The sequence below is a fragment of the Nerophis ophidion genome, linkage group LG15, assembly GCF_033978795.1.
Source record: "Nerophis ophidion isolate RoL-2023_Sa linkage group LG15, RoL_Noph_v1.0, whole genome shotgun sequence".
Taxonomy (NCBI): domain Eukaryota; kingdom Metazoa; phylum Chordata; class Actinopteri; order Syngnathiformes; family Syngnathidae; genus Nerophis; species Nerophis ophidion.
In genome coordinates, this window is record NC_084625.1 from 46,825,262 (window position 1) to 46,838,982 (window position 13,721).

The following is a 13,721-nucleotide window of genomic DNA, read 5'->3' on the forward strand; positions in this document are numbered from 1 at the left end:
GCTAATAAATTTGAAAATAAAAAAACAATGAATAAATCAACCATTCAGGTCTTTTTACTGCTCAGTTTGCGACACACTGATCTAATCTGATGTGCCCAAGCCAGATACCTGCCATCTTTTCTTGGATGCGAGTTCAATGAAGGGCGTGGTTTGGTGGTAGCTGGGGTGTATATTGTAGCGTCCCGGAAGAGTTAGTGCTGCAAAGGCTTCTGGGTATTTGTTCTGTTGTGTTTATGTTGTGTTACGGTGCGGATGTTCTCCCGAAATGTGTTTGTCATTCTTGTCTGGTGTGGGTTTACAGTGTGGCTCATATTTGTAACAGTGTTAAAATTGTTTATACGGCCACCCTCAGTGTGACCTGTATGGCTGTTGACCAAGTGGGCCTTGCATTAACCTATGTGTGTGTAAAAGCCGCATATATTATGTGACTGTGTTGGGAGGAGACCCTGCCCCAAGTGGAGGAGTTCAAGTACCTAGGAGTCTTGTTCACGAGTGAGGGAAGAGTGGATTGTGAGATCGAGAGGCGGATCAGTGCGGCGTCGTCAGTAATGCGGACGCTGTATCGATCCGTTGTGGCGAAGAAGGAGCTGTGCCGAAAGGCAAAGCTCTCAATTCACCCGTCGATCTACGTTCCCATCCTCACCTAAGGTCATGAGCTTTGGGTTATGACCGAAAGGACGAGATCACGGGTACAAGCGGCCGAAATGAGTTTCCTCCGCCGGATGGCGGGGCTCTCCCTTAGAGATAGGGTGAGAAGCTCTGCCATCCGGGAGGAGCTCAAAGTAAAGCCGCTGCTCCTCCACATCGAGAGGAGCCAGATGAGGTGGTTTGGGCATCTGGTCATGATGCCACCCGAAGGCCTCCCTACGGAGGTGTTTCGGGCACGTCCGACCGGTAGGAGGCCACGGGGAAGACCCAGGACACGTTGGGAAGACTATGTCTCCCAGTTGATCTCCCCCGGGAGGAGTTGGACAAAGTGGCTGGGGAGAGGGAAGTCTGGGCTTCCCTGCTTAGGCTGCTGCCCCCGCAACCCGACCTTGGATAAGTGGAAGAAGATGGATAGATGGATGGCATGTGCAACTGGTGTTCCGCGAGTTCAATTAAAAAAAAAAAAACTACTTTTGAGAGACTCAAGTTTTTTGCAGAACGTCTTTAAAAAAACAGCAGAGCGCTCCTTTAACTCCGACAAAACAAATGAACCAAAATCAAGACGCTGGTACTCCTGTAATACACAAAAATAAGTGAAGGGAGAGGTCAGGGGTTCCTTAGGGATCTGAGCCGAGGATGTCGTAGTGGCTTGTGCAGCCCTTTGAGACACTTGTGATTAAGGGCTGTATAAATAAACTTTGATTGAAATGTGGCCCCCAAAACAATTAAGTTAAATATCCTTGACATAAGGTTTTTTGTTTTTTTTTATAGTCTGCCTTCTGCTGGTCGTTCCATACTTATGTTGAACGTCTGCACAGGTGCTGGATCACAGCGGTTCTGCAGAGGATGGCGCTGCCCTCATTTCTGCTCAGCTGGAGAAAGTCATCAAGCAGGTACTTCCTATTCACCCAGGTGTACTTAAGACTCGTTTTTTTTTTTTTTTTGGTCCTTATCTTACTCTTTCCTTTAAGGAGTTACTCGGTCTCGAAGGAGCAGACGTCGACCCGAAGGACTCTGGGCTTGACGACGGCCGTGAGGAAGACTCGGGCGATGTCCTGTGGGACCTGCATGATGAGCAGGAGCAGATGGAGTCCTACCACCAGGCTTGCAGCAGCACCGCCTCCCAGATGGGATTCCAGAAGGTGAGATTCACCTCCGAGGGGTTCTGGATCGTGGTGGTCTTCTTGAACGTCACTGTCTTCAGTATGTGGAGCGTCTCAACGACATGATCGCCGCCCCTCCTCCGACGCCCCCTCTGCTGGTGTCAGGTGGGCCAGGGTCTGGAAAGTCTCTCCTGCTCGCCAAATGGTCAGAATTTCTCAAGTCCATCCCTTTTTCCCTCAGAGCAGAGCATGAACTCACTCAATGTGCGGCTTGTCCTCTGCAGGATGGAACTGCAGCAGAAGCAGACCCCCAACACCTTGTTCCTGTACCATTTTGTGGGACACCCCTTTTCCTCCAGCTCAGAGCCTGTCCTTATCATCAAGCGCCTCACGGTCAAAGTGAGACAGCCTCGTACTTTTAAGCACTGCCTCTTAACTTTAGGAATTGTCTGTTGTCTAACTACCAGCTACTCCAACACTTCTGGTCCATTTTGGGCTTGTCCATGGAGCCCGGCAAGATCTTGGAGGAGTTCCCACGCTGGCTGGAGAGGCTGTCGGCGCGTCACCACGGCAACATCATCATCATTATTGACTCTATCGACCAAATACAGGTAAAGCGCCGTCGAGTCAGGCCAACATAAATCCTCTTATAGCTTAATTTTTACTAACAATTGTCTTTTTTTGTTTGAGTAGCAAGCAGAAAGACACATGAAGTGGCTGCTTGACCCGCTGCCCGTCAATGTCAGAGTGGTTGTGTCTGTCAACGTAGAGACATGTCCTCAAGCCTGGAGGTCAGTCACAAGTTGTAAACGTCACGCAAAAAACAGAGCTCTGATGACTGAATCATGAGACCCAGTGTAGGGGTGCAAATATGAACCGGTTTTACTATTACCCATTATTTTGGTACCGGTACTGGTACTAAAATGTATTTCAGTACTTTTCTAAATAAAGGGGACCACAAAAAAATTGCTTTATTGGCTTTTTTTTTTTTTTAACAAAAGATCTTACAGTACACCCTTGTGTGGTGTTCAGGTCTGTGGGACCCGTTTTCATTTTTTATTAAAAGAAAAATGATACAATTAATTAATTTTTCAAACTGAGACTCACTGACTTTTAGAGATGCGCGGTTTGCGGTCTCATCCTTGGAGTCCGCGGATAAACCGCGGGTCAGGTGGGTGACATGACGAAAGAATAGATTTTATTTCGATTTGGGCGGGTGGCGGTTGAACCATTCGGAAATATTTGATATATTGTACATGGTTCTGGGATCGGTAACCTTAACCATTCAAAAAGCCATCCAGGACCCATGTCACAAAGTGATGAAGATAATAGGAGACGTAAACGTGCTTTAGAATGACAGCCGGCAGTCACCCAGTTAGTAAGTATTAGGGCATGCTAGGAAGCCATTGGCTTTGTCGCCTTCTACAGCATGTATGATCTACTTGCCAGTTCAGCAACATATTGTGTGTGGCTTCCACAGACACACGCACACGACTGCAAAGCATAATGGGTGACACAGAGTACACTAATGGTTGTGATATAAACAATTTTAACACTCTTAGTAATATGCGCCATGCTGTGAAGCCACACCAAACAAGAATGACAAACACATTTCGGGAGAACATCCTCACAGTAACACAACATAAACGCAAAACAACAAATACCCAGAATCATTTGCATCCATGACACTTACTGACTGTATTATACACCCCGCTAGCAGCAAACCCAGCCCCCCCACCCCGTGCGTCGGTAAGGTGGTGTAAAATATATTCAGGAATTGTCATGGATGCAGAGGATCCTGGATATTTGTTGTGTTGAGTTTATGTTGTATTACTGTGACGATGTTCTCCCCAAATGTGTTTGTCATTCTTGTTTGGTGTGGCTTCACAGCGTGGCGCATATTAGTAAGAGTGTTAAAATTGTTTATATCACAACCATCAGTGTACTCTGTATCACCCAGTATACCTTTCAATCTTGTACGTGTGATAACGGGAGCTACATTTAACTTGTTGCTGGACTGGCAAACGGTTTGTACATGTCGTAGAAAGCGTCAAAGGCAACGACTTTTAAGCACGTCATTGTTTATGTTATTTGGATATACACAATCGGATATTTCTTGAGAACATCAGCGGCTCCCATTGACTTCTTTACTCTGTGAAACCGGTTAAAATAGCTCTTTGAGTGGTAAAGTTGGCCGACCTCTTATATATAACAACGGGCGGGCGGCGAGCGGTTGCGGTTCCGATAAAATGTTGGTTCGGGTGAATGGCGGGCGAATGACGGGCGAATGACGACTTTGGTGATGCTGTTGCGGATGATATAATTGCCTATCCGCGCATCTCTACTACACAGTGGAGTTTTACAAGCCTTTTGATTGGTAAGATCAAAGACAGCTTTTGTCTGCTCATCGGGAACTCATGATAACTTACATACAATTATTCTGAAAAAGGAGCTTGTAGAATAACCACACCATACAATTTGATCTAATAATAATTATGATTAATACAGCATAAAATTAATAAATAGACATGGCAGACAGGTGATGACACTTGAGTTTACTACTAACGTGAGCAACATTTCCCCCAACAAAGTTCATTTTAGTCTTGTATTAAAAAGACTATTGTTAATTCTACTTTTTGTTTCTTATGTATTATTTTGTACTGATATTGTAACGTTATTTAAATGCTCTTAATACCGACACTGATAAGTAACACATCAAAATCTCTTAAGAAATCTCTGTGGGATTTTATACTTTTTTTGTGTGAAATCGACCAATGCATCATAATGGTGATTATTGCTCCAACTACAATCATACTGTCAATCTATAATCGTTGCATCCCTACCCCGTCTCCAGACTTTGGCCCACTCTCCACCTGGATCCACTGAGTGTCACGGAGGTCAGGAATGTGGTGACTGCAGAGTGCCAAAGCATGGATATCCAACTGTCCAAGGATCAGGTGGGGGTTCAGTTCGACAGGAGTCCCATTTTAAAAGCGGAGGAACATATTTATTTTTGATTTTTTTTTTTCGTTTTGTAGGAGAAGAAGCTGGAGAAGCATTGCCGTTCTGCATCGACCTGCAACGCTCTATACGTCACACTGTTGGCAAGGATAATCACCAGGTATAAATATCGTATAATATTGATAATAATGGATTACATTTTATGTAAAGCCTTTCTTATGGAACTGTTATTGTAGCAAAATAATTTGCAAATATTAATCTCAATCTGTGCGCGTGTAATCCAATTTATGTACGTGTGTACTAATTTGTGTGTCTCTATATTAATCTGAGTGTGTGTATTAAGATCTGCGTATGTGTGTTCTAAATTGTCTGTCTGTCCCTAATCGGAAAGAGCCCTCGATAAGCTGTCTACTCAAATGTGACTTTTGCAACACATTTTTCTTTAAAAATATCTATATATTGTATAGGCTTTGAAAATTAAATATATCAAAATAGCCCCAGCATCCTTTGAATTTTAGGTGTGCAACCCCAGTTTTAAGGTGTGTGAGTGATGTTTACAAAAGTTGCACTTGCACAGATGCAGATACACCCATCAAAAAAAATAAAAGCAACACATTTGTATTTTACTCACCACTCAAAGGGGTAAAACTTTTTTCTGTGTGCATAACAGCGACCCCAGAAGGGACGAGCGGTAGGAAACGGATGGATGGATAACAAGGCTAGTTTTCTAAAATAGTCTTTCTAAATCTGTGTTTGTGAGCACTTCTCCCTTGCTGACTCAGTTAATCCATCGAAATGTAGGATTAGAGCAGTGATTTTCAACCACTATGCCGCGAGATATTGTCTGGTGTGCCGTGGGAAATTATGCAACTTTACCTAATTGGTCCAAAAAATATTTTTTTGCAAATCAATAATCATAATAATGTGCCGCTGTCTAGTGCAGTGGTTCTCAACCTTTTTTCAGTGATGTGCCCCCTGTGAAAATTTTTTAAATTCAAGTACCCCCTAATCAGAGCAAAGCATTTTTGGTTGAAAAAAAGAGATAAAGAAGTAAAATACAGCACTATGTCATCAGTTTCTGATTTATTAAATTGTATAACAGTGCAAAATATTGCTCATTTAAAGTGGTCTTTCTTGAACTATTTGGAAAAAATAGATATAAAAATAACTAAAAACTTGTTGAAAAATAAACAAGTGATTCAATTATAAATAAGGATTTCTACACATAGAAGTAATCATCAACTTGAAGTGCCCTCTTTTGGGATTGTGATAGAGATCTCTCAGGATTCATGAACTTAATTTTAAACATTTCTTCACAAAAAAAGAAATCTTTAACATCAATATTTATGGAACATGTCCACAAAAAATCTAGCTGTCAACACTGAATATTGCATTGTTGCATTTCTTTTCACAGTTTATGAACTTACATTCATATTTTATTGAAGTATTATTCAATAAATATATTTATAGAGCATTTTTGAATTGTTGCTATTTTTAGAATATTTTTTAAATATCTCACGTACCCCTAGGCATACCTTCAAGTACCCCCGTTTGAGAACCACCGGTCTAGTGCCTGTGCTGTGTAGAGCATGGCAGGGTAATCTTGTAATACTCCACATCAGTAAGTGGCAAGAGGTAGTTCATTGCTTCGTAGAAGTCAGAACGTGTCGAGGATGGTTTGTTAGATCCCAATATGCAGAGCACAGCGTGCAGGTAAAAAGGTATGTAGCGCTTAAACCAAAAATTAACAAAAGGCACTGAAGCATAGTGAAACTGAACTGGCTACAAAGTCATCCAAAACAGAATGCTGGACGACAGCAAAAACTTACGTGTGGAGCAAAGACGGTGTCCACAAAGCACATCCGTACATGACATGACAATCAACAATGTCCCCACAAAGAAGGATGGCGTACGCACAACTTAAATAGTCTTGATTTGCGAAAACAAAGCAGGTACGGGCAATAGCATTCAAAGGAAGGCGTGAAGCTGCTACAGGAGAACACCAACAAAACAGGAAGGGTCACCAAAATAACAGTGCAAGACAGGAACTAAAACACGACACACAGGAGACGACAACAAACTCAAAATAAGGCAAGACGACCTGGTGAAGTTAATTTTTTTAACCTTTTCTGCTGGCGATGTGCCTTCGTATTTATTTATGAAAAAAATGTGCCTTGCCTCAAAAAAGATTGAAAAACACTGCATTAGATTATTGCACAGGTGGGTCAAAGGCTGGCCAAAATTGAAAGCTCAATCTAAAATGTCCACGTCATTCATTTTTCTTACAGTTGCTGGTGCTGGTCGCTGGAGAAGAGCCTTGAGCAGTGCCTCCAGTGTCAGGACACCCTGGCACTCTACCGCCTCGCGCTCAAAATGATTCTGGACAGCTCCGAACGAGAGCAACACTTCATGAGAGAGGTAGGACGCCCAACGACAGTACCTTGTTTTACAAAGGACAGTTTTGCCACCCTTAACTGTTTTCTATGTTGTCGTAGATACTCTGCCTTGTGTATTCTAGCCACAATGGAGTGAGTGAATCAGAGCTTCTAGATCTTTTCCCTGAAATGGAATTTGCCGTGCTGTCCTCACTGCTGTACCGTCTGAGCAGACTCTGCATCGTCACCCTGCGCTGTGGCCTCATCAGGTTCCAGCACTTGCAGGTATGTCGAGGGATGGGTAACTTTCACATACGGTACCAATTCCCAGTACTTAGTAATCAATACCGGTATTCGACTGTACCAATTTTATGTACTTTTGTGTGCGTTCATGAGGTGTTCATTTGTTTACAAACTCCGTTTCCATATGAGTTGGGAAATTGTGTTAGATGTAAATGTAAACGGAATACAATGATTTGCAAATCATTTTCAACCCATATTCAGTTGAATATGCTTCAAAGACACAATATTTGATGTTCAAACTGATGAACATTTTCAATGCCAGCAACACGTGACAAAAAAGTTGGGAAAGGTGGCAATAAATACTGATAAAGTTGAGGAATGCTCATAAAAACACTTATTTGGAACATCCCACAGGTGTGCAGTCTAATTGGGAACAGGTGGGTGCCATGATTGGGTATAAAAACAGCTTCCCAAAAAATGCTCAGTCTTTCACAAGAAAGGATGGGGCGAGGTACACCCCTTTGTCCACAACTGCGTGAGCAAATAGTCAAACAGTTTAACAACGTTTCTCAAAGTGCAATTGCAAGAAATTTAGGGATTTCAACATCTACGGTCCATAATATCAAAAGGTTCAGAGAATCTCGAGAAGTCACTCCACGTAAGCGGCGTGGCCGGAAACCAACATTAAATGACCGTGACGTTCGATCGGCACTGTATCAAAAACCGACATCAATCTCTAAAGGATATCACCACATGGGCTCAGGAACACTTCAGAAAACCACTGTCACTAAATACAGTTCGTAACTACATCTGTAAGTGCAAGTTAAAGCTCTACTATGCAAAGCGAAAGCCATTTTTTTAACAACATCCAGAAACACCGCCGGCTTCTCTGGGCCCGAGATCATTTAAGATGTACTCATGCAAAGTGGAAAAGTGTTCTGATGAGTCCACTTTTCAAATTGTTTTTAAAAATATTTGACATCGTGTCATCCGGACCAAAGGGGAAGCGAACCATCCAGACTGTTATCAACGCAAAGTTCAAAAGCCAGCATCTGTGATGGTATGGGGGTGCATTAGTGCCCAAAGCATGGGTAACTTACAAATCTGTGAAGGCACCATTAATGCTGAAAGGTACATACAGGTTTTGGAACAACATATGCTGCCATCTAAGCGCCGTCTTTTTCATGGACGCCCCTGCTTATTTCAACCAAGCCACATTCAGCACGTGTTACAAGAGCGTGGCTTCGTAAAAAAGAGTGTGGGTACTTTCCTGGCCCGCCTGCAGTCCAGACCTGTCTCCCATCGAAAATGTGTGGCTCATTATGGGTTATACTTGTATAGCGCTTTTCTACCTTCAAGGTACTCAAAGCGCTTTGACACTATTTCCACATTCACCCATACACACACACATTCACACACTGATAGCGGGAGCAAGGCCCTAACCACGAACCATCAGGAGCAAGGGTGAAGTGTCTTGCTCAAGGACACAACAGGCGTGACGAGATTGGTAGAAGGTGGGGATTGAACCAGGAACCCTCAGGTTTCTGGCACGGCCACTCCCCCAACTGCGCCACGCCGTCCCCATTATGAAGCGTAAAATACGACAGCGGAGACCCCGGACTGTTGAACGACTGAATCTCTACATAAAACAAGAATGGGAAAGAATTCCACTTTCAAAGCTTCAACAATTAGTTTTCTCAGTTCCCAAACGTTTATGAGTGTTGTTAAAAGAAAAGGTGATGTAACACAGTGGTGAACATGCCCTTTCCCAACTACTTTGACACATGTTGCAGCCATGAAATTCTAAGTTAATTATTATTTGCAAAAAAATAATAAAGTTTCTGAGTTTGAACATCAAATATCTTGTCTTTGTAGTGCATTCAATTGAATATGAGTTGAAAACAATTTGCAAATCATTGTAATTTGTTTATACTTACATCTAACACAATTTCCCAGCTCATATGGAAATGGGGTTTGTATGTTGTGTAATGTTGCCAGGTGTGGGAAGCAGTGAGGTTGGACTTCCTGAGCAGTGGATGCAGCGCCAGTACCTACAGGGACAAACTGATCCACTACTTTAGCCAGCAACTCAGGTTCCGCGGGGCGTCCCGTCTTTCCTCAATTCCGTTGCCCCGCTCTCGCCTTCGTCACTAAATTTTGTGTTGTCCGTGTGTAGTCATGACGGTGTGACGTGGCGTGTGGCAGACGAGTTGCCCTGGTTGCTGCAGCAACAGGAGGACAAAAGCAAACTCCAACTCAGCCTCTTGAATCTTTTTGTGTCCCAGAACCTTTACAAAAGGTTAACGCACACACGTGCACGCCGGACACAAGAATACACTTAAAATAACGGAGGGTGTGTATGTCTTTAGGGGCCATTTCTCCGAGCTGCTGGCCTACTGGCAGTATGTGGGCAAGGACAAGAGCTCCATGGCCACAGAGTACTTTGACGCGCTGAAACACTATGAAAAGAACTGCGCCAGTGAGGAGAGCATGAGGAACCTGGCCAACTTGTACGAGACCTTGGGGCGCTTCCTGAAAGACCTCGGCCTCCCCAGTCAGGTGTTTTACGCCCTCAAGCTCTTCACGTAGACAACCCACCGATCCCCGCCTGTCCCTTTTTTAGGCCATGGCTCCTCTACAGCGGTCACTTGAGATCAGGGAGACCGCCCTGGACCCAGACCACCCGAGCGTGGCGCGCTCCTTGCACCAGCTGGCCGGGGTCTACGTCCAGTGGAAGAAGTACGGCAATGCGGAGCAGCTCTACAAGCAGGCGCTGGAGATCAGCGAGAACGCCTACGGGCCCGAGCACGCCAGCGTGGCGCAGGAGTTGGAGTCTCTCGCTGTGCTCTACCAGAAACAGAACAAGTAGTACCCTCGGCGCCCTCACTGATTAGCACCCGTTCATCGATCCTCCTCTTTAGCTATGCTCTCATCGTCTTCAACAGGTATGAACAAGCTGAGAAGCTGAAGAAGAGGTCCATGAAGATAAGGCAGAAAACTGCTCACCAGAAAGGTCACATGGTGAGTGATCCAAGTACAATAATATGAAATCAATCAGTATTTTTCGGACTGTAAGGCGCACTTAAAATCCTTTAATTTTCTCCAAAATTGATGCGGCGATATAGCCTTATTTTAATATCTTCATATTTTTAGGCCATGTCACGATATATATCTCGATATTTTACCTTAGCCTTGAGTGAACACATATAATGACAGCAGTATGATGATTCTATGTGTCTAGATTAAAACATTCTTCTTCATACTGCATTAATATATGCTACTTTTAAACTTTCATGCAGAGAGGGAAATCACAACTAAAAGTGTATTTATTAAACAGTTATAAAGCAGTGGCACAAACCATGTCATTTCCAAAACAGAAAGTGCAACATTGTCAGAGACATTTTAATACAAGCTATAAGTGCACTTTTGTGAATGATGTCATCAAGATGACATATCAAAACAGTAAATGAAAGTGTACTATTTGTACAGAACGCCACTGTAATAGTTAAAAACAAATAAAGTGCACTTTTGTGCATGATGTCCCACGAGATATTTCAATAGCTGTCAAATAAAAATGAGCTGCATAATAGGAAATTAAATAGTGTATGTCCATCGCTATGTGGTAGGTTCCTTCGGACGTTATCTCCTTCGGTTGATGACTTTTTTTTTTCATACGGTGTTTATCTGGAAATAGTTGCTTCGGCATTTTGTTGGTGTGGCACCGCCCGGAGATGTTGACATGCAGAGTTTCAAGCACTCCTCATTCTCTAGCGACTTTTCAAATGATGCTACGTTAGCAGTGCTGCTACTTTTTGTAGCAACGCTTTTGCTGCAAAAATGTTGAACATATTCCCGTTTGAAGCCAAGCCACCGTCGGACGATGGACTCCCTGCTGTTTTAATCGGGAATTAATTCTTCCTTCATTTGTTACCAGATTGGCACCTTCTCTCTCTCGTATTACCACTCGCGCCACTCTGCTAGCATGACAGCTAACTTTACCATGTCGCTACCTGTCTGCTCCGTGGGAACGTGACGTTGCACACATGACGTGTGTAAGAAGGTGCGCTTGGTTTATGTCTCTCTGAGAAGAAGAGACAAGAAAGAGTGGGAAACGCATGTTGTGTAATGCCCGCAGCTAAAAGCAACTGCGTGAGAACGTATACTCGAATATCACGATATAGTCATTTTCTATATCACGATAGTCATATTCTATATACAGAGACACACCCGCGATATGTCGAGGATATCGATATATCGCCCAGCCCTACGCGGTGCCTTATAACCGCGCCTTATGTATGAATTATGGTTGTGCTTACTGACCTCGAAGGGTTAGGACAGGGGTCGGCAACCCAAAACGTTGAAAGAGCCATATTGGACCAAAAAACTATTCTGTTTGGAGCCGCAAAAAATGAAAAGCTGTATATAAATATTGTAATGAAGGCAACACATGATGTAAGTGTCTATATTAGCTATAATAGCCTACTATCAAAATGTTCATGTGTCTCAGGCTGAAGCAAATCTTCGTTGACAGAAATGTTGAAATGTAATATTTTTACATTAGAAACTATTAGTAAATCAGAGGCTTCTCAGAAGGTGAGATAACTCCTGGAAATTACTGGCTTATAATGGCCAAAGGTATAGATGTGTGTGTCCAAGTTCAAGCTGTATTCTTTTTAATAGATTTATTACAATCTTAGGGAAGCTGGCTAATGTTTGCTGTGGTCTGGAACAACATGGCACACAAACAACTATCTGAAATGCAACCAATTTTACATTTAGATAATATGTCATGAAACATGCAAATATAAATAATATACAAAAAGGATAAAAGTAAAGGATATTAAATGAGCTCAAATATACCTACAAATGAGGCATAATGGTGCAAAAAGTACATATTTTTTTGAAATATTTCTTCAAACTTATGATTAAAATTCAAAAAAAATATTCTGGCAAATCTAGAAAATCTGTAGAATCAAATTTAAATCTTATTTCAAAGTATTTTTAATTTTTTTTTTTAATTTTAGTTCTGGAAAATCTAGACAAAATAATGATTTGTATTTGTTAGAAATATAGCTTGGTCCAATTTGTTATATGTTCTAACAAAGTGCAGATTGGATTTTAACCTATTGAAAACATGTCATCAAAATTCTAAAATTAATTTTAATCAGGAAAAATTACCAATGATGTTCCATAAATATATTTTTTTAATTTTTTCAAAAAGATTCGTGTTAGTTTTTCTCCTTTTTTTTTCCGGTGGAATTTTGATTTTTAAAGAGTGGAAATTGAAGATAACCCCTGTTTCAAAATTGTATTTATTTTTTCTTGTTTTCTCCTCTTTAAAACTGTTCAATTAAGTGTTTTTCCGTAAATGGAAAAAAAAAGTACGACGGAATGACAGACAGAAATACCATTTATTTAAGTGTGTATCAATCTGGTAGCCCTTCGCATTAATCATTACCCAAGAATAGCTCTTGGTTTCAAAAAGGTTGGTGACCCCTGGGTTAGAGTGTCCGCCATAACATTCCAAGCAGCACCACTTTTACAGCCAGCTGGGGACCTGCTACATTATTCTACTTTTTTAAAGGTAAAACTACATTAAAAACATATATAACACACAAACTATGGTATTTTTTTTTTACTGTTAGGGATTTTCTGAGCAATATCAACTCTGTAATGTATGATCATTTTCCCTCAAAATATAATTTTCAGGTTCTGGTACGGTAATTTGTCATTTGCCACCTGGCAACACCGACATAGGTCGAGTGGTGTTAGCTGAAAGCTCATTTAGCCTCGCAGCAAAGTGACATGGCCTTCAAACTCCGTGCAAGGCCTCATTTTCCTAACTTTACCCACTGAAAATACAATTTAAACCTTTTCCAAACATTTTATGTTCTTATACTAATAGTCTTGGTGCTTTTTTCACTTGTTTGGAAGTAACCCAAGGGGAAGAAAATAGCTGTCGACAGGTAAGAACTAAAAGCTTAACACGTGCTTACCCAGACAACCATATACTAGCATTAACATGTCAATATTTTCTCCTCTATATTATATTCATAAATATCTACATTTAGTGCTGTTTATATGGTTACATTGTTGTTTGTGTATATAGTTACATCGTTTAAAATACGTCGTCTTTAACTGAGAATGCAGTGTACAGAAAGGTTATACTGCCACCTACTGGTAACACTTGCAGTTTGCACTTTAACGTTACAAGCAAAGTTCAAACTAAGATATTATGGCGGCTAGCTATGTTTGTGTTTTAAAATGCTATTAATGCATTATATGAATTATATTTAATGAATTTCACGACGCGTCAGTTACAATAACGCTTATGCGACGTATTGGCGCGCTTTATGTGTTGGGTTCATGTCCAGTTTAAAGTGGTGTAGTT

The 13,721-nt window shown here is 41.7% G+C and overlaps 1 protein-coding gene across 3 annotated transcripts in view; it reads left to right on the top strand.

The window, feature by feature from the left end:
• Positions 1–13,721, top strand: part of nphp3 (nephronophthisis 3) — an 80,806-nt gene that overhangs the window by 11,247 nt on the left and 55,838 nt on the right. For all 3 annotated transcript variants that reach the window (XM_061922280.1, XM_061922279.1, XM_061922278.1), the window contains exons 8-22: positions 1,467–1,541; positions 1,620–1,790; positions 1,853–1,956; positions 2,036–2,150; positions 2,219–2,362; positions 2,445–2,542; positions 4,606–4,708; positions 4,790–4,872; positions 7,001–7,130; positions 7,208–7,372; positions 9,329–9,423; positions 9,507–9,629; positions 9,700–9,889; positions 9,954–10,195; positions 10,276–10,351. In XM_061922280.1, coding sequence (XP_061778264.1) covers positions 1,467–1,541; positions 1,620–1,790; positions 1,853–1,956; positions 2,036–2,150; positions 2,219–2,362; positions 2,445–2,542; positions 4,606–4,708; positions 4,790–4,872; positions 7,001–7,130; positions 7,208–7,372; positions 9,329–9,423; positions 9,507–9,629; positions 9,700–9,889; positions 9,954–10,195; positions 10,276–10,351 — 1,914 coding nt within the window. The remainder of the gene's footprint in view (positions 1–1,466; positions 1,542–1,619; positions 1,791–1,852; positions 1,957–2,035; positions 2,151–2,218; positions 2,363–2,444; positions 2,543–4,605; positions 4,709–4,789; positions 4,873–7,000; positions 7,131–7,207; positions 7,373–9,328; positions 9,424–9,506; positions 9,630–9,699; positions 9,890–9,953; positions 10,196–10,275; positions 10,352–13,721) is intronic.